The sequence below is a fragment of the Colletotrichum karsti genome (genome assembly GCF_011947395.1).
Source record: "Colletotrichum karsti strain CkLH20 chromosome Unknown Scaffold5, whole genome shotgun sequence".
Taxonomy (NCBI): domain Eukaryota; kingdom Fungi; phylum Ascomycota; class Sordariomycetes; order Glomerellales; family Glomerellaceae; genus Colletotrichum; species Colletotrichum karsti.
The window spans coordinates 487,016-507,487 of record NW_024065905.1 but is presented as its reverse complement, the minus strand read 5'-3'; the positions used below and the strand labels follow the sequence as shown (position 1 = coordinate 507,487).

Here is a 20,472-nt window from a genome sequence, read left to right as displayed (position 1 = left end):
GAATCGCATGATGAGCACGCAATCTTAAGTCCACTTTACACGAATCATACGGAATTAAACGGCTCGTCCTTCACCGACTCAATTTGCGCCGACTCCGTGAAAGATACACCAAATTTCCATGAGAAGAAACCTGCTGTCGCATACCAGAGTCCAACGAGTCGTTTCGTCCACGACAGGGGACCACAAAAGGCTTATCAATCACGTCAGGATGCGAAAGAGGACCTGAACAAAACCATCATTGATCTCCGTAATCATTCCCCATACTTTGGCACCCTTGGCACGGCCCGGTACATGAACCAACTCCCCCGTCCCCCGCATGTCCGCCGGACAGGGAGACGGGATGCCTCACCGACGACGCGCTAGCGGACCAGCTCAGGTCGGAGACCCTCCCCGATCCCGATCCCGACTTTGATATCTGCCGTCTGGTCAGCTCTGCTCAGCATCGTTGCGGCTTAACGACTACATCTTGGTGCCCCCGTGAAAGATACGATAGATTCCCGCGCTTGACTCAGCTTTTCTGGTCTCCGCATCAGTCTAACGTCATGTGGTTGATAACGACGGTACGAACCCGGTCTGGACTTGTACGCCTCCACGTCTTGTGCGCCCTGCGCCCTACCCAACTACCTTCGGAGATTGATACTTGCCTCAGACGAGTCGACGGCTTCTTCCAAAGGCACTCGGATGCCTCGGCCTGGCTCACTCTTTCTGGTCGACAAACGCGCCATAGCACTTTACCATGCCTTACGTCTTCTCAGGCAACGAGAACAATGGATCACGTCGGAAACTAAGTCGGCGGCAACGACATTTCGTATAAGACAGATACTATTTTGATTACGCTAGCCCTCGACTAACACCGAAAACCGGCACCCTCCGTCTTTCCTCCAAGATCTCACAAATATCCCATACAAAGAAGCGAAAATAATCAACCCGTCGAGTATCGCCAAACATGTCTCTCAAATCGCAAGTAGCGCCATCAACGCAGCGGCAGCAGCCTGCACAGCCGAAGCTCCGTAGTTCAAGGCAGCGTTGACGGTTACTGGCGGAGTCTGGATGCTCGTCGGCGTCGAGGTCGGGGCCGCGAAGGTAGTTGTCGCCTCCTCGGACACATCAGAGGTCAACGCCGAGGCCGATGTCTTCGTGGAGGTGCTCGTGGTAGTGTCCTCAGGTGTCACCGTGGAGACCTCAGGGACGTCAACGGAGATGGTCGAAGTCGACGTGGCCGTGGACGTGGACTCGATGACACTCGGTCCATCCGTGAACCTCAGCGTGGTCGTACTGGTGGTGAAGACGATGCCGCCGGGGATGGTATCGGTTTTGGTGCCGCCGTCTCCGACGCACGTCTTCCCGCGGGCACAGCAGCCGTACTGGCCGTTGCTGCCCACCTGGCAGTATGTCGAGGCCGTGGGACACCCGCCGGCACCGTCGGGGCAGCAAGTGTAGGAGATCAGGATGCAGCCGTCGCCGCAGTTCTTCCTGCCAATATCGCTGCAAGGGACGGTTTGGCGCTTGAAGAGGACGGGATTGGCGGGGGTCATGTCCGCGTATACAAGCGTATCCTCATATGCAAATGAGGTGGCCACCGAGAGGCCGAGGAAGAGAAGCGTCTTGAGCATGGTGAACGATGGGGAAACAATTGCGTGGAAAGAGGCTACGAGTGTGTTTGCTGAACTGCTTCCACTTCTTCCCATCACATCATCGAGGAACTGCCGTCTTAAGTAGACGGCGCGCACAAGGTAGGACTGCGCCGTTGGGCATTCTCCTCGCTCTCTTTCACAAAATCAAAGAAGCTCAGCTCGTCTCCCGAGGGAGAGATGAAGTGTCAACCCAACCCGCGCAGTGGCGTCCAATGCCAAGGTGTCACAAGCGTGCCACAAATCAAACGGCACTTCTTTTGTTCCTGCAGGCCAGAGTCGGACACGATACCGCTGCTCTTCTGCCGGTAGGTGTGCGCTCGAAGTCGAAGCTGGGCGGCCAGGACTGTGATGTGGCGTCGAGACAGCCGGGATCTGGGGTTTGCGGGGTTGCTTATTTGGGGCTGATTTTCGCGACTCGCAGGTAATCACGGAGCTGAATCACCCCGCTTCACCACACCCCCAGAGGTTCAGCCGCAGGGCTGATTTCGAGTAGTTGCAGTGCAACTGGCGGTAAGGCTCTGTTGGTTTGATTAAAGTCTGCCCGTCTGACGGTTAGTCGCCTCGGTTGATGCTGCAGCTAGAGTTAGCTTGTGCCTATCATGCAATATTGAAGCAGGCTGCGATATACGGTACAAACAAGGCAATGAGTTGTTGAAACTGACTATTGTTTTGAAATGGATGCAAGCATCTATACACAAGCGGTCTAGTATCGAGTTATATTGTTCACGGAAGACTTGGCGGGCAATAACTGCCTTGAATGCCTACAGAAAAGTCTGGGGCCACACGGCATTCTGATGCTGCCAGAACCAACTTTCATCGTGCGCCAGAACCACCTCAACATTGGCCCCCCGGAAACCCTTCGTCTTGAGTTCTCTGATCCTACGCAAGGTGTCCGTAGCAACTTCTTTGTCGGCATGGATACAGACAGTCATCCCGTTCTCGCACCACGTAGCCATACCCGTCGACCCCTCCAGTATGCGGGCGTGGTGGCAAGCGTCGCCGGCCAGGTACACCCACTGGTCCTCTGCCACCCTTGCCAGCACGTTCAAGTGACCAATCAGATGGCCCGGACTATCGACGATGTAGACGAGCCCGTCGCCGAATAGGTCCACCGCGTTGTCGAGCGGGCCGAGGGGTCTCCAGTCATGGTTCAGCCCTGGAGCCAGGACATCCAGCCCTCGAGTCGGGGGTAGTTGTGAGGCGGCTAGTTCTGCGGCGTAGTTCGGTGGAGGCTTGGTTTGTTGACTTTGCACTGGCATTTCGATCGTTCGATCGGAGGGGAGCAGGTCCTTTTCGAACTTGGCCGCGGAGTGATATCGCATGCCGTGCTCCAGTAGGTGGCGAGTCCCGTGGCCGACGATGAATTGCGCGTTGGGGAAGTTGCGGGGGTCGCCGACGTGATCGTAATGGACGTGGCTGAGGATCACGGCGTTGATATCGCGAGGTTCCATGCCTCCACGGCGCAGCGAGTCAGCGACATCAGGCTCGGTCTGTATTGGCTGCCGGGTTTTGAGATGTGGCTGTATGTCATCTGGGTAATCGTCGAGATTCTTCCGCAGCCCGAGGTCGAATAGTATTTTGGAGCCTGTAGTAGGGTGTTGAAGTAAGAAGGACATTGATGGGACGAGGTTGCGGATGCTCTTGTCATGCTGATCTGCGCAGAAGAAGTGTTCGGGCAGGGTGAGGAATCCGGCGGGGAGGAGTGAGAGCTGCACATATGAGGCAGTGCTCCCGGTTTTGACGCCGGTGTTCATTGTAGTGGCTATGTTCAGATGCACTTATTGATGTTGCTAGGATGGCTTCAAATCTGATGCGTACACGAGATGCTGCCTTGGAATCAGAGGAGTAGCTATTGACTGATCACGGGTGTCAGGAACTCTTAGTAGTATTTGGGTGCATGTTGGAGATTTGTGGAGGCCGTGGAGGGTGTTGGAGATTGTTGGAGGAATGGAGACGATGGAGGGCGGTCACGCACTCTCACCCAAGCAGCCAGTTGATTGGCCGAGTCTCCAACATGATGAGCCTGCGTCTGAAATCCAAGATGAGAACTGATGCTCGTGATAGTCCCTTCTTAGTGAAGCGGGTAGTTATACATGATAAGTTGAGATGAGTTCAAGCCGGCTTTACGAATAACGAGCCTCTTCTCATTTGCAATTGACTAAAGCTATTGCAGGTGTTTATGGCGAAGAAAAGTTCGCGGACATGTCCTCGGGTGTGGGGTTCCGGCGACTTCGACTTCGGCACCGGGTCCAGAAGCCGAACGTCTCGGACTTCGGCACGGGGCGCCCTCTACTAGACTTAACTAGGGCAATAATGACGTCTTTATTCTTCTCCAACATCTCCAACACCAACTCCAAATTTTCACGCGTCGCTCTCCAACACCAACAGTTCTCCCATCTACTTAATCGAACAAGACACCAAACCTATCCATCGCGTCTACCCCTCGTATCACTCAACCAACCCCAGCAACCATGTCCGGAGCCAGAGCCGTAGTCAAGACCCTGGACCACCTCGTGCTCACCTGCGCGAGCGTCCCAAAGACCGTCTCGTGGTACAGCACGTACCTCGGGATGAAGGCGGAAACCTTCACGTCGCCGCTGGATCCCTCGGTGCAGCGGACGGCGCTCAAGTTCGGCCCGCACAAGATCAACCTCCACCAGCAGGGGAAAGAGTTCGAGCCCAAGGCGAAGACGGCACTCCCGGGCACCGCAGATCTGTGCTTTCTCGTTCAGGACGGCACGAACCTGGAGGAGCTGATTAAGGGATTCCGGGCCGATGGGATTCAAGTCCTGGAAGGCGAGAAGGTGGTCGCGAGGACCGGTGCGCAGGGGCCTATCCAGAGCATCTACGTGCGGGATCCTGACGGCAACTTGATTGAGTAAGACTTCTTATTTTTATGGCCATTGGCTTTGATCTATATTCTTTCAGATTCTTTTGGTTACTAATATCGCATTTTCAGGCTTTCTCACTATAAATCGTGAAGCGGATCTCCCGCGCGAGGTTTTCGAAGCTAGAAAAGTGGTTGGTGAGGGAATAGGAATAGATGAGCCGAAATATTTAGACCATTGAGGCAATTGGCGAGCTACTTTGTATCTGAAAAGCTGTTCATCTTCAAAAGTAAGCTAGACTTACGGAATACATATCATGGCTACGGTACGGATGGCCGGGATGAGCTGAGGTGCATCCGCGTCCATGCCGCATGTGGGCCGGAGGAGCGGCGGGGCATGCGGGGAAGCGCAACTTCCTGTCCTCCGCTGTCGCTCGACTGTCGCTCTGAACTGCATGATCGGCTCATCTGTCAGATTTAAACGGGAAGCCGATCGATTAATCAAAAATGCCGCCTCAAAAGCTCATCGCGCACCGGTGCACCCACTGTTCACGGGAATTCAATCGGTCTGAGCATCTGATTCGACATGAACGCATACGTGAGGAGCCAACATGCGAGCGAGGGGTTGCTACAAGTCTCTGGGACTAACAGTCATCATCACTAGACACGAACGAGAAGCCTTATAAGTGTGGGCTATGTAGCCAGGCATTCTCGAGACGAGACCTGCTTCGTCGGCATGAGTTGAAGGCCAATCACCTTAGGAAGGCTTCGCACAGGGTTGTCAAAGCATATCCTCGCATCGCATCAGCAAATGGTTCACCATACCTGGAGAATGCCATTAACGGAGTTGAAGGTATTCATCAGGCACCAGGGGGACAAGAAATGCTGACAATACCTGGGGATGATGTCGAGGAAAGAGCTTGGAATGACGGCCTTCCTGGGGATGTTTTCATGTCCGCTCAAAACGTAACGGAAGCTCTGTTTGACGACAGCTTAGAATTACGTGACTTCTCTCAAGACTATCTACTCCCAGATCTGCATACGGACAACATAGATTGGCCAGAAAACTGCGACCATCGCCTCGGAACGGGGGCACCCAGCGGGACTAACGCCTTGGATGTGGCAATCATCTCCTCGCGTGCATCAGAGTCACCAGACTCATTGTCAATATTTCCTCAACCCAAATCGCGAACCTTGGAATATGATTCGAATCACGCATTGCGTGAAGACGTGGCACCAGCCAAGCACGCGGATATGACAGAATCGTGCTGGACAAAACTCCGAATAGAAATCAGCACGATAAACGCGACCTATCGTCTACCAGCAAAGGAGACCCTGTCTCAATTCATCAGGCGGTATTTCGACAGTTTCAACCGTCATCAGCCGTTCTTACATGCACCCACGTGGACGCCAAATGGTTCCCCTGTCGCGCTGGTCCTCGCTGTCTGCGCAAACGGAGCTTTGTATAGTTTGGAGCGTAAAATTGCTTTTGATCTATACAAGCTGGCCGTGGACATGACGAATCCTACAGACGAAGGACTTCACGCACTGCAGACGGGCATGTTGTTGACGGCGTTCGCTGCTTGGAGCGGTACAGCGGATGACCTGAGGATTGCTATGCAATTTCATGGTCGGCTGACGCTTATGCTTCGTCAAGAATGGGTGTTGGCGGAGCATGCTGGGGATATGACTACAATAAGTTGGGAAAGATGGCGGTCTCGAGAGTCGCTGAAAAGGTGATTCTTCTCTTTTTGAACGGGTAACTTTTGCAAGTCTGACTGGCTTTTAGAATAACATTTTGCTTATTCACTCTCATGAACTTGATGAATATTGCGTACGATATTCCGTCACCGCTTCTTCTGGAAATCGAGCACGGCGTGCCGGCAAATGAAGACAAGTGGTGCGCAGAGACAGAAGCCGAATGGGTTCAAGTAATCCAAAGGGTGGGTTCTCAAGCATGGCCTTCTATTCAAGACATCGTCAGAAGGCTTGAAGACGGGTTCTTGCCAGTGCCAGCGAACATCGGCATGTTCGGATGCCACCTCGTCATCTCATTCTTGACGCAGAAAATCATCCTTTTCCGTCGTTCGAATTCAATGGAGAATGCATATTCTTCCGAACGCCTGCAGTACTTTCTACATGTTTTGGAAAGATGGCAGCTGATGTGGGAGAGCGAGCCCGAGTCATTGCTCTCTCCCGATGATCCTCGCGGGCCAATCGCTTTCAACTGTACTGCTATGTTGCGAGTCGCGTACATCCGGCTGGTTTCGGACTACTCCTCGATACGAAGGAGTTTTACGACTTCTTGCTCCGAATCACACATAGCAAAGATTGTCGGCACCGTGGAAACGCCTACTCGAGGGCCGGAACCCACGAAAGCGGCTCTTCAGGCTTGTTTGGCTCTTCAGATTCCGACGCAACTTGGTTTCAAAATAGTAGCGCGAACAAGCTTCTGGGTTTGGAGTGTGCAGCACTCTTTGTCATATTTCGAGTGTGCATTGATGTTGTCGAAGTGGTTGCAGGTGGTTGAAGTAGCTCAAGATCTGTCCGACGAGGAAAGAAGCGTCGTTGGCATGTTGGAGAAGATGTTGGACAGGCCGAACGGAGAGCTTCTCGCAGATGATCCATCCAAGCCTCTGTCTGTGTTAGTCCTCTTACGATGGGCAGAGTTACTCAACACGGAAGAAACGACGGTTTGGCAGGTGATGCCAAAGATGGCCAGGGTTCTCAGAACTTATGCGGATGGCCTGTTGGAGTCCTGACTGCGTGTCAATACGATGATAGACAAGATCTCATGCCATTTGTTTGGCTCCTGATTCATTTAGATAGCAGAACATTGAAATACTTAGATGAACTGCAATATCAACTTGCTTTATTGCGAGGCCTGCGGCCCTTGCGTCCACCCCGGCAGTAAGAAGGGGTCGCAATCTTTCTCGACAATCTGTGAGTCCGATGCTCCATGGCGGAGTACTATTACACGATGAATTACCAATCTTTTGGCACTTGCCCCAAAACACACTGTAGAGCGGGACATGCCCGATAACCCGATGCTAGATGATGTCATTTGGTAATTGTGTCAGTTATTGCCGCGCCGGCAGTCAATATCCGGACAGCCATGGAATGCCTTGAAGCACTTTGCAAGTTGGGACATGCTCACCTTTGTGAAAGGAAATTTACTAGTCTTTTTTTCAGTTGACAAGATCAGCGTTCAACATTGAGACGAAGCTGAACTTATGCTGCAATAGGAAGACATATAAAACACTGTAGAAAAATACTATAAATATTCTCATCCAATATGGGCTCGTCTGTGAACCCATCTACGCAGCAGCTCCGATCCCGGCTTGTTTGTGCCCGGGGCGGTATTGAAGAGGGGTCCCAAAGTCGCCCCGCATGCTATTTCGGAACCGCTCCCTCCTAGACCGGTCCCTGTCTTCCCCGGATTCCCCCGCCCCTACAGGGTAGTACTGTGTAATAAAGTATCTTCCAACCTCCGCACCATCTGTCTGAACGTGAACTTAATACCACAAACTCAGTCGCTTCATATCTATGACTAGATCAAACGACTACTTCCCTTGAGCAACGGAGAGATTGCTTGGCGTCTTGTTCACACACGGCCAGCTTCGACGATGAACACCGACACCAAAGACACAGGAGTCCAACAACTCAAACAGGCCGAGCCTTCAACAGAACCGGAGACAGAACAACCCGAGACCGGCCAGAAAGATGACCCCGTCATCGACGAAGCATGGCTGGCAAGAGAAAAGCGACTCCGTCGCAAGCTTGATTGCACCTTGATGCCCATCATATGGATCCTGTACCTCTTTAACTATCTCGACAGAAACAACATAGCGTGCGTCTTCGACGTCGTGATCTGAAACAGTCGGCTAACTTAACACGTAGGCAAGCCAAACTTGACACCTTTGAGGCCGACTTAGGCCTCAAAGGCAATAATTTCAACACGGCAGTTTCGATTCTCAACGTTGGGTAAGACAGGCATCTCGTTCTTGATCATCAGTCCACCTGATAGCTTCGTACTGATAGCAACATGCGTTTCATACAGGTACATGCTCATGCAAGTGCCGAGCAATATGCTGTTAACACGCGTGCGGCCGTCCCTTTTTATACCCTTCTGGGTGTGTGCCTGGTCCTGCATCTCGGCTGCGACGGCCGGAGTAAACAACTACCCTGGGCTTATTGCCGTCCGATTTTTCTTGGGCGTCAGTGAGGCGCCGTTCGGCCCGGGCGCCTTTTTCCTGCTGTCGTGCTGGTACACGAAGAAAGAACTAGCTCTTCGGACCGCAGTACTGTACTCTGGCCTGGTTCTTGCAACTTCTTTTGGGGGCTTACTCTCGGCCGCCATTTTCGCCGGTCTCTCCGGCGTGCATGGGGTGGCAGGATGGCGTTGGCTCTTCATCATTGAAGGCGCTGCAAGCTTTGGCTTTGGGTTGATTGCGTTCTTTCTCATACCCGACTACCCTGAGTCCAACTCTGGCTTGGCCAAATGGCTACTTACAAAAGAAGAAAGAGAGGTTGCTGTTGAAAGAATTGCACGCGATCAAGTATCAAATCAAGAGTCCAACGACTCGATATGGTATGGACTGAAGGCTGCAGTTATGGACTACCGAGTCTGGGTATTTGTGAGTAATCATGTCCGAGAATTTGAAAGGAGAAGGCTCTCTAACCCAGCTCACGTTTCTAGGCCTTCATTCTTTGCTGCAATCATACGGCTTACGGCTTCAACAATTTCTACCCAACCATTGTTCAGGGTTTCAAGCTTGGAAGCCGGACAGTCACCCTACTCTGTACAGCTCCGCCTTACTTGGTGGGTGCTGTCATTTCTCTGCTCATAGCCTACTCGAGCGACATCAGGAGTGAACGTGGCTGGCACATCGGTGTTCCGATGGCAATGGCTGCCAGCGGGTTCATCATTTCCGTGGCAACACTGAACGTTCCGGCTCGGTACTTTGCCTCTTTCCTGTACATCTCCGGATGCTTCTCGGGAAACGCAATCCTCTTCGGCTGGGCGGCATCTTCTGTCAGCCAAACGCCGAAGAAAAGAGCTTGCGCCACAGCTATCATCAACGTGATGGGTCAGTTCGGAAACATCTGGAGCCCGTATTTCTTCTCACCGGGAGACTCTCCGCGCTATGTGAAAGCCATGATTCTCATGGTCACGTTTTCCATGCTGAGCATTCTGGGCTGCATGTTCATGAAGTGGACTTTGAACAGAGACAACAAGAAGCTTCTGGAGAGGTTTGCTGGTACGGGTAGAGCCCCGAATCTATATACTCTTTAACGGTTGTGCGGCAGCAAGATGGCGTGGACAACATTAGACTAGCTACTGGAATCAATTGTAGAAGCATAGAAACATGACATATTCATTATGATTAAGTGGTTATCTAGGAGCAAGCGTCGGCGGTTAGTGCGCCGGTCTTCTGGAACGCAACCTCAAGGGGGTTCTCTCCTCCTAACTTGATGTCGAAGCTAGTGCTCCAACTATCTCTTGCGAGCAACCCGGTGGCATTGTAGACGGCCCACTGCCCCGTCTCTGCTCCTGTGGACTGGAAGTTGATTGTCTCCGTCTCCAACTTTGGAACGATAACCCCTTGCCTGCGGACCTTGTGAACAAGATCCAGAGTCAGGCCGTCTGCGGCGGCAGGCAGGCGATCCTTGCGTACGAGGGCCTTGATTGTGACTACCACCTTCCCATCAACCGCGTCGGTATCGATGCAGGATTGGGCCTGTTGATACAGAAGACCATCGTTCATTGGGTATCCGTTGCCGGCATTATCGTATGTGATCGTCTCGTTTGTGGAGGTCTTCGTGACGTGGATGTAGAACTTGCTGATTCCAGTATCGGGACTGATGGCAGTGTCGAACTCCCAGTAGCGGAATGACTCTCTCCACAGGCCCGAAGCAGAGCCTCCCTGGAACGTCGCTTTCCTCGTGGTGATGACCGTAGCGCCGTTGCCGTCACGATCCGCGTAGGTAAGTTGAACAGATAAGTCATTCGGGTCGCGACCGGTCTCGGCAGAAGTTCGAATGCGGATACGACCTCCAAAAGAAATGTTGCCATCGTCCTTGAGGAACAGGCCGCTAATGTAGGGCTTGATGTCGGTTGCGACGATGGGGTCGCTGAGCTTGACATTTGCAGGCACGGTATCAATCATGCGAGTGAAGATGTCGGCACACATGGTTTGGAAGGTGTTCGGGTCGGCCATCGCTTGCATGGTCTTGTTGCCGTCGGCACCAAAGATACGCTTGTCCGAGTTGAGCGTGTCGTTAGTCGCAACGATGAGAGGGTTCTTCGTTGTCCCGTCCAGATACTCGGTTACAACACCGTTGTCGAACTGGGCGAACTCGACATCGAAGTGGGCGACGGTGTCGTTGTTCGGATCCGCCTCGACGCCCACGAGTTCAGGGAAGTCGGTACTATGGACGCCTCCAAGGGAGTGACCACAAGCCACCATGGCAATCATGTCCTGAGTCGAAAAGCCGGCCTTGGTGAAGGCGGCCTGGGTGGCCTCTAAATCAGTCTGCGGTTCAGGAACGCCTGCAGGGCCAGCCTCCTGTGCGTCGATACGGCCGGCGCGAAAGGGGATCTTGATGCCGCCGCATGAGAAGCTGGCGACGAGAACGCTCATCGCCAACAAGTCTGAGGCCGAAGCGCGGACAGAGTAGAAGCTGCTGAAGAAGCCGAATGTGTTGTTGAAGGCTTCACCGATGTTTTCGGCGCGATCCAGCTCGAAGAAGATGGACCCGTCTAGGCCACCCGTGCCGGCTGCGGCGTCATGTGTCGCCATATCGTGGAAGGCGCTTCGGATCCATTCGGCTGAGTTCTGGCGGCCTTGGATGTTGGTGCCGAAGCCGCACGTAATCACACCTTGTTGAAGTTAGTACGCGTGGGTTGATGATGTGCGGAAACCGGAACAACTGACCATCGATGAAGCCCCTGCGCAGGTAGCCGCCCTGCAGGGAGAGATGGTCCTCGATTTCATCGTAAATAGACGGCCAGACGTACTCGGTCGATACGAGAGACGCCAGAGCGATGGTGGCGAGAAGACTCTGCTTCATGATGGGATACAGAAACGCCGGGAATGGGAACGAGTGACTGGAAGAGACGAGTGTCCGGATTCACCTTCATCTCATATCACACCAGAAGGAAGCCGTTTTATGGGTTTCCCTTCCATCCTTTCGAGGAACCCGGCAATGCAACGTTGAACGGAACGATCCTTAGACCCTGCAGACACGGAGCCATCAACAGAGAGAGGGTCACGCCTGAAGACGGTATGGAGCATCTCGTATTCCCCAGCGAGCATGCTAAAAATGTCACGCCTAATTGCCGAATGGGAAGGCGGCTTTCTGATCGGACCAGCCCGTCGTGGATCTCGCCCAGATATGCTTCTTCTTAAGTGCTTGTCTAGCTCATTTCCGGAGACAAGGCCTCCCTAGTCTGACCCCAATGTAGCGTGGAGCTGCGCCTAATGCCCAATAAGGCAGCTGTAATTACCCATCACGCAGCCCTGAAGACGGGCAATCAGCGCAACGGTGCAGTCGGCTAAAAGCCTAGGGGCTGGCGGTCTGGGGCAGCCGACGGGTTTGTTGGTTTAATAGTTTGTTGGTCGATCTGCAATGGGGTTTGTCGTGTTGAGATGGGAATTTGGCAGCTTTCCCGCACCGATGTTCTCGCAAGCTTCGGATGAGATATGTCAGTCCTGTGCGGGAGACGAGTGCTGGACTTTTGATGTGTCGAGATGGTTGCCAGTTGTGCTGAGTTCAAACTGCGCGGCAGCAGGGTCAGCGACACGGAGGAAGCTGCGTAGATTCATTGCTTCGATGAATATTAGCAACATGGAAGTAAACGTGAGTGAATCGTTGCCATGTGTTATGAGAATCGACTTTGGCATGAGAATGAGAATGATCAGCCCAACCATGACAGCCGAGTTTGACGACAACGGGCATCATCCAGCACGCTCCAATGAGTGTCTGATGGGTGTCAACTCATTCAGAAGTGTGTTTAGTGGGGAGAAACTCTCACGTAATTGCATGAATATGGGACGGAAAAAAGCAGATGCCCGAGAGTTCTCCCGGCGTCATAATTCTTCCGTTGCCCGGCCCCTGTAAGGATTATGCCGTCATCGAAGCCAATCCGTGAGACCAGAGTCAGTGTCTCACTTGGTGTAGTATCATAGGTCACCATAAGTCAAGCGAATAATATCTGAGACATAATCAACCATGGGCGACGCATCTATCCTCCACATGCCAACTGCCCTCATCTTTGGCGGCAACGGCAAAACCGCCCGCCAGCTGACCAGGATCCTTCTGGACGCCGCCACGCCGTACACCGTTTTCAGCGTCATCCGGAACCCGGACCAAGCCCCGGACCTCAAAGCCATCGGCGCCAAGCCCCTCGTTCAAGATATCGCAACCGGCTCCGAGGCCGATTTTATCAAACTCATTGAGGGAACCCGGCCCGACGTGGTAGTGTGGGCGGCCGGCGGCAAGGATGCCGAATCCGCCGCAGCCGTTGACCGAGACGGCGCCATCCGCGCCATGGATGCCCTGGCCAAAGCCAACGTCAGAACTAAGCGCTACATTGTCATAAGCGCCCTCGACGTCCGCGACCGCGACAATAAGCCCGTTCCGGACTGGTACACGGAGGCCGACGAGAAGCTCAGCGACCGCATGTGGGGCATCATCGGCCCAATCTTGCGGGCTAAGCTTGCCGCCGATACGGAGCTGAGAGTAGGAAACGCAGCGAGGGGGCTCGACTACACCATCGTGAGACCCGGTGGCTTGGGCGAAGGTCCCGGCGAGAACAGGATTCGGGCCGGCAAGGTGGGAACCGTGGGCATCATCCCTCGTGAAGATGTTGCCAGAGTGATCTACGCATCGATCCAAAATGACAAGACTCACGGACTTGCGTTCGACGTTTTGGGACCTGGAGAAGGCGACTCAACAGTTAAACAAGCGGTTGCGAGGGTAGCCAAAGATGGTGAAGACACCTTTGAGGGTTACTACTAGGTGCGGCGCTGCCATTCATAATGAACCTTTGCGGACACATCCCATCGGTTGCTAGTCAACGTCGGTGCATGTGCAGGAAGATCTTGGCACTATTTTGATTGGCTTTTCTCCATATGATTCTGTATATACGCCTAAAGTTTAACAGCAGCCGATGGGATGATCGGCGAATGCCACAGTTGTATCTCAATGAAACCGAAACCTCGTTAGGTTAAGCAACAGAGGGCTTTCTTCCGTAAATCGACCAACTAGCAGATGTTAGTATCAAAAGCTTTCATTCTGAAAAGCGGACAACTTAGGCCTACTCGCATGGTAGAGTAGGAATGAATGCTTCTGTCGGTCATCTCCTTACGCACTTGCATCGCGAAAACGATCACTTCCTCCTCGGTCCAGTGATGGGCTCTTGTGAATGGCGCCATCATGAAACCTTCCAAGTTGGCCACAGAGTTGTCGAGGTTCCAGTGACCAAGTTCCTTATGCTTTTTGTCCCTCGCCCAGGGGTTGGATGGCCACTTGAACTTCTGAGCGCTCACGCCTTCAAAGCCGACCTCGGTCATCACTTCACGCAACACGCTCAGGTCGCTCAAGAATGGTCGACCGAACATCGCTGCGGCTTCGCCCCATAGACGGGCGAACTTCAGGAGGCTGCAGTCTTCCTGGAGCGTTCCGTCATCGGATCTAGGTTGGAGATCGATCTCGTTGAGCTCAAGATAACCTCCGGGATTCAAGTTGCTGTCAAAGTCGGACCGTCAATAACCAATGCCCAGGTACCGAGAGCATACTTTCGTTTGAAAAGCGGATGACCTACTCGTAACACTTCTTGATGTATTCCTTCCAGCTCTTGATGCTCAAAGTCATCATACGGCTGTGGATGTAGTCGAAGGGCTGAGAGTAATTCCATTCCTCCTCGATATCGTCGACCTCGAACTTCACATTGGAGTGTGTGCTGTTAATGTTAATAGAGCCCCAAAGTCAGGGAAAAATATGGCAAATTGATTACGCACAAGTTTGGTTGGATTGGTGACAGATCAATGCCGATAACCTGGCGAGAGCATTATTTGTTAGAAAGCACGCCCGGCGGAAAGTTCGGGATTAAAGAACGATTGGCAATCACCTCTGCCTCAGGATGGTCTTCTCCAAAGTCCATAGCCCACACGCCGGTACCGGTCCCAACATCGAGGACACGCCCAACTTTGGATTTTGGATCGTTCGGGGGAGACGTCCCAAGGCGTCCATCAAAAGCCAAGATGAACATATTGTGCTGCACATCTACTCCCATATGTCAGTTGGAAATCAGATCAGTAAGAAAAAGCTGACACTGAAGTATGCTCCACATACCAAGACGTTCATTTTCTCTCTCATCGTTCGGCATAATGTATTCTATCCACGTCAGGGCCTCGGATTGATACATGGTGAGTTTCAAACTCACTGCCTTCTTTGTACGAATGATACGTTCGTCCATTCTCTTCTCGGTATTGCCGCACGGAAGTATGAACACTCGTACTGGAGGACGCAATGCTCTGTGGAGGGACGCAATGCAAGTAAGGGATCAGGGACACTCAACACTCTTGGTCTCCATTCCTTACCTCGCCCTTCAGAGAGTCATTCTCGGCACCGGTTCCAGGCTGGAAATAAAGCTATTTAGTAGTATTCAGAGGAGTTTGCCACCACATTCGCCGTACCTCATCGGGGAGAAGTTCGGTTTCGCTGATAGACCCCACCGCTCCATGTTCTGCGAGGGCCGGAACGGTTGGCACAGTTGTCGCAGCAGCGGACGCGGAGGCCGAAGGGGCATCTGGGGCGTTGTGCTCGGCCTTGGCTTCCGACATGATTTCGAAGCGACGGTCGCAAGAGTATCAGGTTTTGGGAGGCGGTTGCTGATTCGTAGTCTGTCTGATATTCCCAGAACAGAAAACTTACATCGTAAAGACCTGGCGCCTGACCCCATTTATGAGCCCACGGAACTCATTTCAGCCTGAACTATTTCCCCTCTCTTCGCCCAGAGTCGTATGCATGGTTGTGGCGTGCAGCTCGAAAGCTGTTGGGACCCGTCTCATGCAGAAGACGGCGCATCAAGATCCGAAAGGCCGCCTGGGAGCCCCCGTTTCCCGACCTTCAAAAACCTTCCATGTCATGCAAGTGCGATTCCACTGAGATTTCTCTTTCCTGGGACCAAAGAAATTGTGTCGCCAGATAAGTGTCCCGTAGCACAGTATGAGTGCTAAGAAAAATACATCTTATGGACATTGGAGTGCTTTTTGTTTCTTCTTTTTTACTTTTCATATAGTGAGTGAGTAACTGAGCATAAGAATATCATTCTCATCAAGCAGCGGTATGAAACACTATCTTTTGTTAAGCGACTGAATCGTAAACAAAGCAGAACAACATAGATGGCTACATAGCTATCGTAATCTGCCTAGGCTTCATTCGGCGCTGGCTTCCGCCCATAGATGGACCAGCTGAACTGGATCAGTAGAGATACTAGTCACGAAGAGGTATGCATGCACTTACACTGTAGAATAGGCGTGGATAGCCCTGTTTCTCATGTCATTGCGGACTTGGACCCCAAAAACCGTAACCTCTTCCTTGGTCCAGTTATGGGCTCTCGTGAGCGGAGCAAGCATGAAGCTCTCGAGTCCGGCAGAAAAGTTGTCGTGGTTCCAAAAGCCGAGCTCCTTATGCTTCCGGTCTTTGGGCCATGAATTTGTGGGCCACTTGAACTGAGACGCATGTACGTCTTTGAACCCTGTCTCGATCATGATGTCCTTCAGAGCCCTGACATCCTGGAACGGACGCCCGAAGATGACCGCAGCCTCTCCCCACAAGCGGACGAACTTGGAAAGCGCAGAGTCGTCTTTCAGAGTTCCATCGTCAGACTTTGGCCAGAGGTCGATTTCGTTCAGCTCAAGGTAGCCATTTGGGTTCAGGTTACTGCATTTAATAATCAGTTGGTCATCCTCAGTATCCAAAGATATAACAGGGAGCTCACTCGTAGCATTTCTGAATGTACTCCTTCCAGTCGACAACACTTGACGTCATAGTTCGACTGTGGATGTAATCGAATGGTTGGGAATACGTCCATGGCTCATCAATGTCGTCAATTTCAAACCTGACATTCGGGAAAGTGCTTGGACGTAGTCAGTCTTAGACCTGAGCTATGACGATAGTACGGGGCTGGGGACATCATACAACTCGGGCTGAATAGCCGAAAGGTCCACCCCCAAGACCTATAGGAAGTATGAGCATCGCTGCGAGTCAAAATCTCAAATACGTGGTCGCTCACGTCTGCTTCAGGGTGTTCTTCGCCGAATTCGACAGCCCAAATGCCGGTTCCAGTGCCGAGATCAAGCACCCTTCCTACCTTGGCGCCCGGCTCGTTCGGAGGTGCCGTACCAAGACGGTTGTCGAAAGTAAGCAACCACATGTTGTGTTGGATATCTGTTGTTCAGGTTTGTATTGTTGATGATTGGTGAATACGCCGAGTCGTACTTACCCAATCGCTCGTTCTCTCGTTCATCGTTCGGCATGTAATATTCTACAAATATTAGTAGTTTTTGGACTTCAACTCAGCAACGTTGACACACTGCCGTCTTTGTACTTGTGGTAAGTACGACCATTCTCCTCCCTGTACTCTCGGACAGAGCTAGTCACACTAGTGGTAGAAGAAGCAATACTCTGAATTCTTCAAGTCAGAAGAGACATCCAGCACATTAAAGGCACAGGCTACGATTATTTCGTGTAATGTTGTACTTACATCGCCTCTCGCAGATTCATCATCCGTAATCTAAGAGTTGAGAATGTCAGTAAATCTCAAAGTACACGTTTGTTTTCACTCGCGGATTACCTCTTCGGCGACAAGAATGGCGGGGTCGTTGTCTGCAGTATTGATGTCTGCGGCATTCTGATCGGGTTGAGCCGTCGCCGCAGGGCTGATGAGGTCGGACATGATTTGGTATAGACGCGACAATGACCACTAGAATCAACCGGACTGTCTTAGCTTGTGAGCCTTAGGTAGATACTCTACTCATGACCTGGCCAGACATCTGAAAGTCGGTTGAGAATGAGACATTTTATGGTCCCATTACTCGTTGTTACCCCTCTTCTTGGCTGGGAACAATCATGCACGTCTGCGGCAAGGAAGTCACCCAATTACATACATGTGCTGTTGGGACCGTACCCAGGGTGTTACATACATATCCGGACGTATCAGATGAAGCTGCACGACAAGGGTCTGATCTTCCAGCAGTTATGGATGGTTGTTTCTCTCTAGCGAGTTTAACTAGCATTTATGCTTTTGGGACAACATTGAATACGCTGGAAAAAATGCATCCATCAATATCCAAGTCACAATTGAAGCCAGCCCGCAATGTTGCGGATCCCGTTTCGTAGCATCGTCTGAATACTAGGTTGGGAGATTAGTTTCAAGGTTAAATTGAGCCATACATTTGATATTTGTTAAAACCAAGACATGCTTTAAATCGGCCTCTGAGAATATGATACCCCAAAAATTGCTACTACCTAAACTATGAGAGGAGACGAAAGTCCACGGCCGAGATAGTGTAGCCTATGTCCATTCTGCTAACCTAATCGACCGAAGACGACTGGGGCCGAGGCAGTAAGACATGTTATGTCCCTGAGATGAAACTCCTGGCAACTTAGTTGTAGCTCACATGAACATGGTCCCTGAAGATGTGTCAGATTGTATGTCATCAGTTCACTCAGTTTGATAAGACTTACCAGTGGTTCTTGGTGATGCTGTTACGGTCTTCCATGGGCTTCCAGTTGGCCCAAGTCTTGACAGACTCCGAAGACTGCCAGATCTTCTGACCCCAGATGACATACTTGACCTTGAGAGAGTCGGCGTTTCTCATGACCCATTCGGCAATCTCCTTTCCAGAAGCCGTGGGCGTCTGCCGTACGGTTAGTACACAACACACTCAAACCCCGGCACATATAGCCCAAAACGCGAAAATACTTACGCCGCCGGCATCAGAGCACATCATGTCAGTCGCCTTTCCACAGCAGTGGTCGGAGTCGCCGGGGCAAGCACAGTCCCTCACGCACCCGATCTCGCGAACCCTGCCCGGGAACTGCGCCACGATCTTCTTCGCGCCGCTGACGGCGACCGACTTACACGCCCCCACGGACGGGATGCCGGGCGCCTTGTAGCCGCCGAAGCCGGTGGCGGACGAGGAGCAGCACTTGAAGCTGCTGGGTCCGGGGCACTGGTTCGAGACGGAGGTGCCGGCGCAGTCGCTCGTGAAGCGGCAGTTGCCGCCGCTGCCGCAGGAGGCCTTGGTGCAGCATTTGACGTTGGACGGGTCGCTGGGACAGGCGCCGTTGATGGTGGTGCCGCCGCTGGATGAGCAGCTGGCGGTGGTAACACAGACACCTGGGAATCGTGTTAGATATTTGATAATTTGAGGGTGAGATTACTCACCGGCTCGTCCACCTGAGCCGTAGCATGGTTCGTTGAGGGCAGCGAACACTGCGGTGGCCGAGGCGGCGGCGATGATGAGAGATTGGAGCTGCATGGTTGGGATGCGGTCAACTGTTGAGTTATTCTTGATCAATGAGTAATTTACAATGTTGATTGTCGATTTGATATCAATACAGTCGGAAGAAGTGGCTGTACTTATAGTTTTACAATATCATGAAGTCGGGTCAGCAATGTTCATCTCCTGTGTTAGTTTGCCCGACTGCAACAAGGCAACCATGTCAGCTTCCAAAATTGTTCCCAAGTTCAGCTCCCTTAGGTTGCATCGCATGTTTGTTTCCATCTTGGCCCGCGTCATCGTAACTCAGGCAAGGCTCCTGAGGATTATCATGACTCTGAGCTGAGTTGCTGTTGACGCACGGCACGGCTCCCTCGCGCGCGATCCGTCCAGGATCACCAAGCCACAAACTCAGGAATGACCAGCCACTCCCGTTGCTTGGATGAGCTATTGGCGGCGGGATGAGCCTAGACTGAGAGATTAGCTAGTCAGCTAAGACATGAAGCTTGCACAGACCTGTGACTAAATGACGGGTAGAGAGCGATGGATACGATGGTGATCAGCCCTATCTAAGCGGTAGATCGTGCGCCATGTTCTATTCTGCCCTTCCATCGGCGATTATATCAAGCTTATTCCATTGGCTTGATTTCAACGGTTTTGCACGACATGAATAAACTGGTATTACAGAATGTGGCCTAAGAAGTACACATTGCTTAACTGTACTACCGCCAGCACCAGTAGGGGTTGAACATTGCACCGCACCCATCGTGGAAATACATTTGATTCGCAAAGTGATTTAAGTTTTCTCAAGCTGTCTAAAAAACATATCAGCTCTAAGACTACATGCAAGTCAATACTCCTTAGCTATATTGAGACATTTAGACCAAAGCTGCTGCCCAAAGATCCAGCGCGTTGAAGAATGGCGTCATTCGCCCATTACACTTAGAAGTAAACTTGAAATTACAAGACATGTCCAGTGTTTACCTCCCATCCCGCGATTAGCGTTTGAAACAAGTCTTACCCATAGTCCAGCAAACCCTTTGATCTGTAAGACGGCTAGTAATCCTCCCGCCCGAAGAGCAGCTGCCCAACTGCGTTGAAGCTTTCTCAGCCCAACGGCGGCAACTCGGGTCAACGTGACGTTGCAGTTGCACGATGAGCAACCGAGTCAAATTCACTTCTATCCCTGCAAGTAAGCCTCGTGCGACGATCCTGGAGTTCAGCTCGTGGGCGTCTGATGCAAGACCCCGCAGCTGAAAGACGGGAAAGGAGCAACCCCCTGGGCCACCCCAACGCCACGAAACCGAGACATTCACGTTCACCTACGCTAAATGCGTCAATTCGTTTATCGTCGACTCTGTTGCGATGTATAATAAGTAGAAGGGCGATTGGTTTAGTGGCATAACGACCGCTTCGCATGCGGTAGGTCCTAGGTTTGATTCCTAGATTGTCCAACTTTTGCCCTAGGACCCTCGGGATCAGCCAGTACCTTATC

The 20,472-nt window shown here is 52.1% G+C and overlaps 9 protein-coding genes across 9 annotated transcripts; 3 read left to right on the top strand and 6 right to left on the bottom strand.

Annotated features, from left to right (window-relative positions):
- Positions 1 to 953: 953 nt before the first annotated feature.
- Positions 954 to 1,613, bottom strand: CkaCkLH20_02154 (GPI anchored serine-threonine rich protein; the record flags this gene model as incomplete). Its single annotated transcript, XM_038884873.1, has 1 exon — positions 954 to 1,613. The coding sequence occupies one exon, from the start codon at positions 1,611 to 1,613 to the stop codon at positions 954 to 956; it is 660 nt and encodes a 219-aa protein (XP_038749661.1).
- Positions 1,614 to 2,395: 782 nt separating this feature from the next.
- On the bottom strand, positions 2,396 to 3,388 carry CkaCkLH20_02153 (metallo-beta-lactamase superfamily protein; the record flags this gene model as incomplete). Its single annotated transcript, XM_038884872.1, has 1 exon — positions 2,396 to 3,388. The coding sequence occupies one exon, from the start codon at positions 3,386 to 3,388 to the stop codon at positions 2,396 to 2,398; it is 993 nt and encodes a 330-aa protein (XP_038749660.1).
- A 717-nt stretch (positions 3,389 to 4,105) lies between these two features.
- CkaCkLH20_02152 (uncharacterized protein) lies at positions 4,106 to 4,516 on the top strand (the record flags this gene model as incomplete). Its single annotated transcript, XM_038884871.1, has 1 exon — positions 4,106 to 4,516. One exon carries the CDS (start codon positions 4,106 to 4,108, stop codon positions 4,514 to 4,516), a length of 411 nt encoding a protein of 136 aa, XP_038749659.1.
- Positions 4,517 to 8,087: 3,571 nt separating this feature from the next.
- On the top strand, positions 8,088 to 9,757 carry CkaCkLH20_02151 (major facilitator superfamily transporter; the record flags this gene model as incomplete). The annotated part of the gene is made up of 4 exons (XM_038884870.1): positions 8,088 to 8,311; positions 8,362 to 8,445; positions 8,522 to 9,098; positions 9,161 to 9,757. The coding sequence occupies 4 exons, from the start codon at positions 8,088 to 8,090 to the stop codon at positions 9,755 to 9,757; spliced, it is 1,482 nt and encodes a 493-aa protein (XP_038749658.1).
- Positions 9,758 to 9,860: 103 nt separating this feature from the next.
- CkaCkLH20_02150 (WSC domain-containing protein) lies at positions 9,861 to 11,535 on the bottom strand (the record flags this gene model as incomplete). Its single annotated transcript, XM_038884869.1, has 2 exons — positions 9,861 to 11,344; positions 11,400 to 11,535. 2 exons carry the CDS (start codon positions 11,533 to 11,535, stop codon positions 9,861 to 9,863), a joined length of 1,620 nt encoding a protein of 539 aa, XP_038749657.1.
- A 1,161-nt stretch (positions 11,536 to 12,696) lies between these two features.
- CkaCkLH20_02149 (NAD-dependent epimerase/dehydratase) lies at positions 12,697 to 13,485 on the top strand (the record flags this gene model as incomplete). Its single annotated transcript, XM_038884868.1, has 1 exon — positions 12,697 to 13,485. The coding sequence occupies one exon, from the start codon at positions 12,697 to 12,699 to the stop codon at positions 13,483 to 13,485; it is 789 nt and encodes a 262-aa protein (XP_038749656.1).
- A 203-nt stretch (positions 13,486 to 13,688) lies between these two features.
- CkaCkLH20_02148 (uncharacterized protein) lies at positions 13,689 to 15,311 on the bottom strand (the record flags this gene model as incomplete). The annotated part of the gene is made up of 9 exons (XM_038884867.1): positions 13,689 to 13,730; positions 13,839 to 14,214; positions 14,291 to 14,428; positions 14,487 to 14,524; positions 14,597 to 14,751; positions 14,821 to 14,862; positions 14,912 to 15,002; positions 15,069 to 15,107; positions 15,165 to 15,311. The coding sequence occupies 9 exons, from the start codon at positions 15,309 to 15,311 to the stop codon at positions 13,689 to 13,691; spliced, it is 1,068 nt and encodes a 355-aa protein (XP_038749655.1).
- Positions 15,312 to 15,898: 587 nt separating this feature from the next.
- On the bottom strand, positions 15,899 to 17,428 carry CkaCkLH20_02147 (uncharacterized protein; the record flags this gene model as incomplete). The annotated part of the gene is made up of 9 exons (XM_038884866.1): positions 15,899 to 15,941; positions 15,994 to 16,413; positions 16,472 to 16,609; positions 16,672 to 16,709; positions 16,766 to 16,920; positions 16,976 to 17,017; positions 17,067 to 17,157; positions 17,237 to 17,266; positions 17,327 to 17,428. The coding sequence occupies 9 exons, from the start codon at positions 17,426 to 17,428 to the stop codon at positions 15,899 to 15,901; spliced, it is 1,059 nt and encodes a 352-aa protein (XP_038749654.1).
- A 709-nt stretch (positions 17,429 to 18,137) lies between these two features.
- CkaCkLH20_02146 (uncharacterized protein) lies at positions 18,138 to 19,016 on the bottom strand (the record flags this gene model as incomplete). The annotated part of the gene is made up of 4 exons (XM_038884865.1): positions 18,138 to 18,165; positions 18,220 to 18,392; positions 18,462 to 18,874; positions 18,923 to 19,016. The coding sequence occupies 4 exons, from the start codon at positions 19,014 to 19,016 to the stop codon at positions 18,138 to 18,140; spliced, it is 708 nt and encodes a 235-aa protein (XP_038749653.1).
- Between the last annotated feature and the right edge of the window lie 1,456 nt (positions 19,017 to 20,472).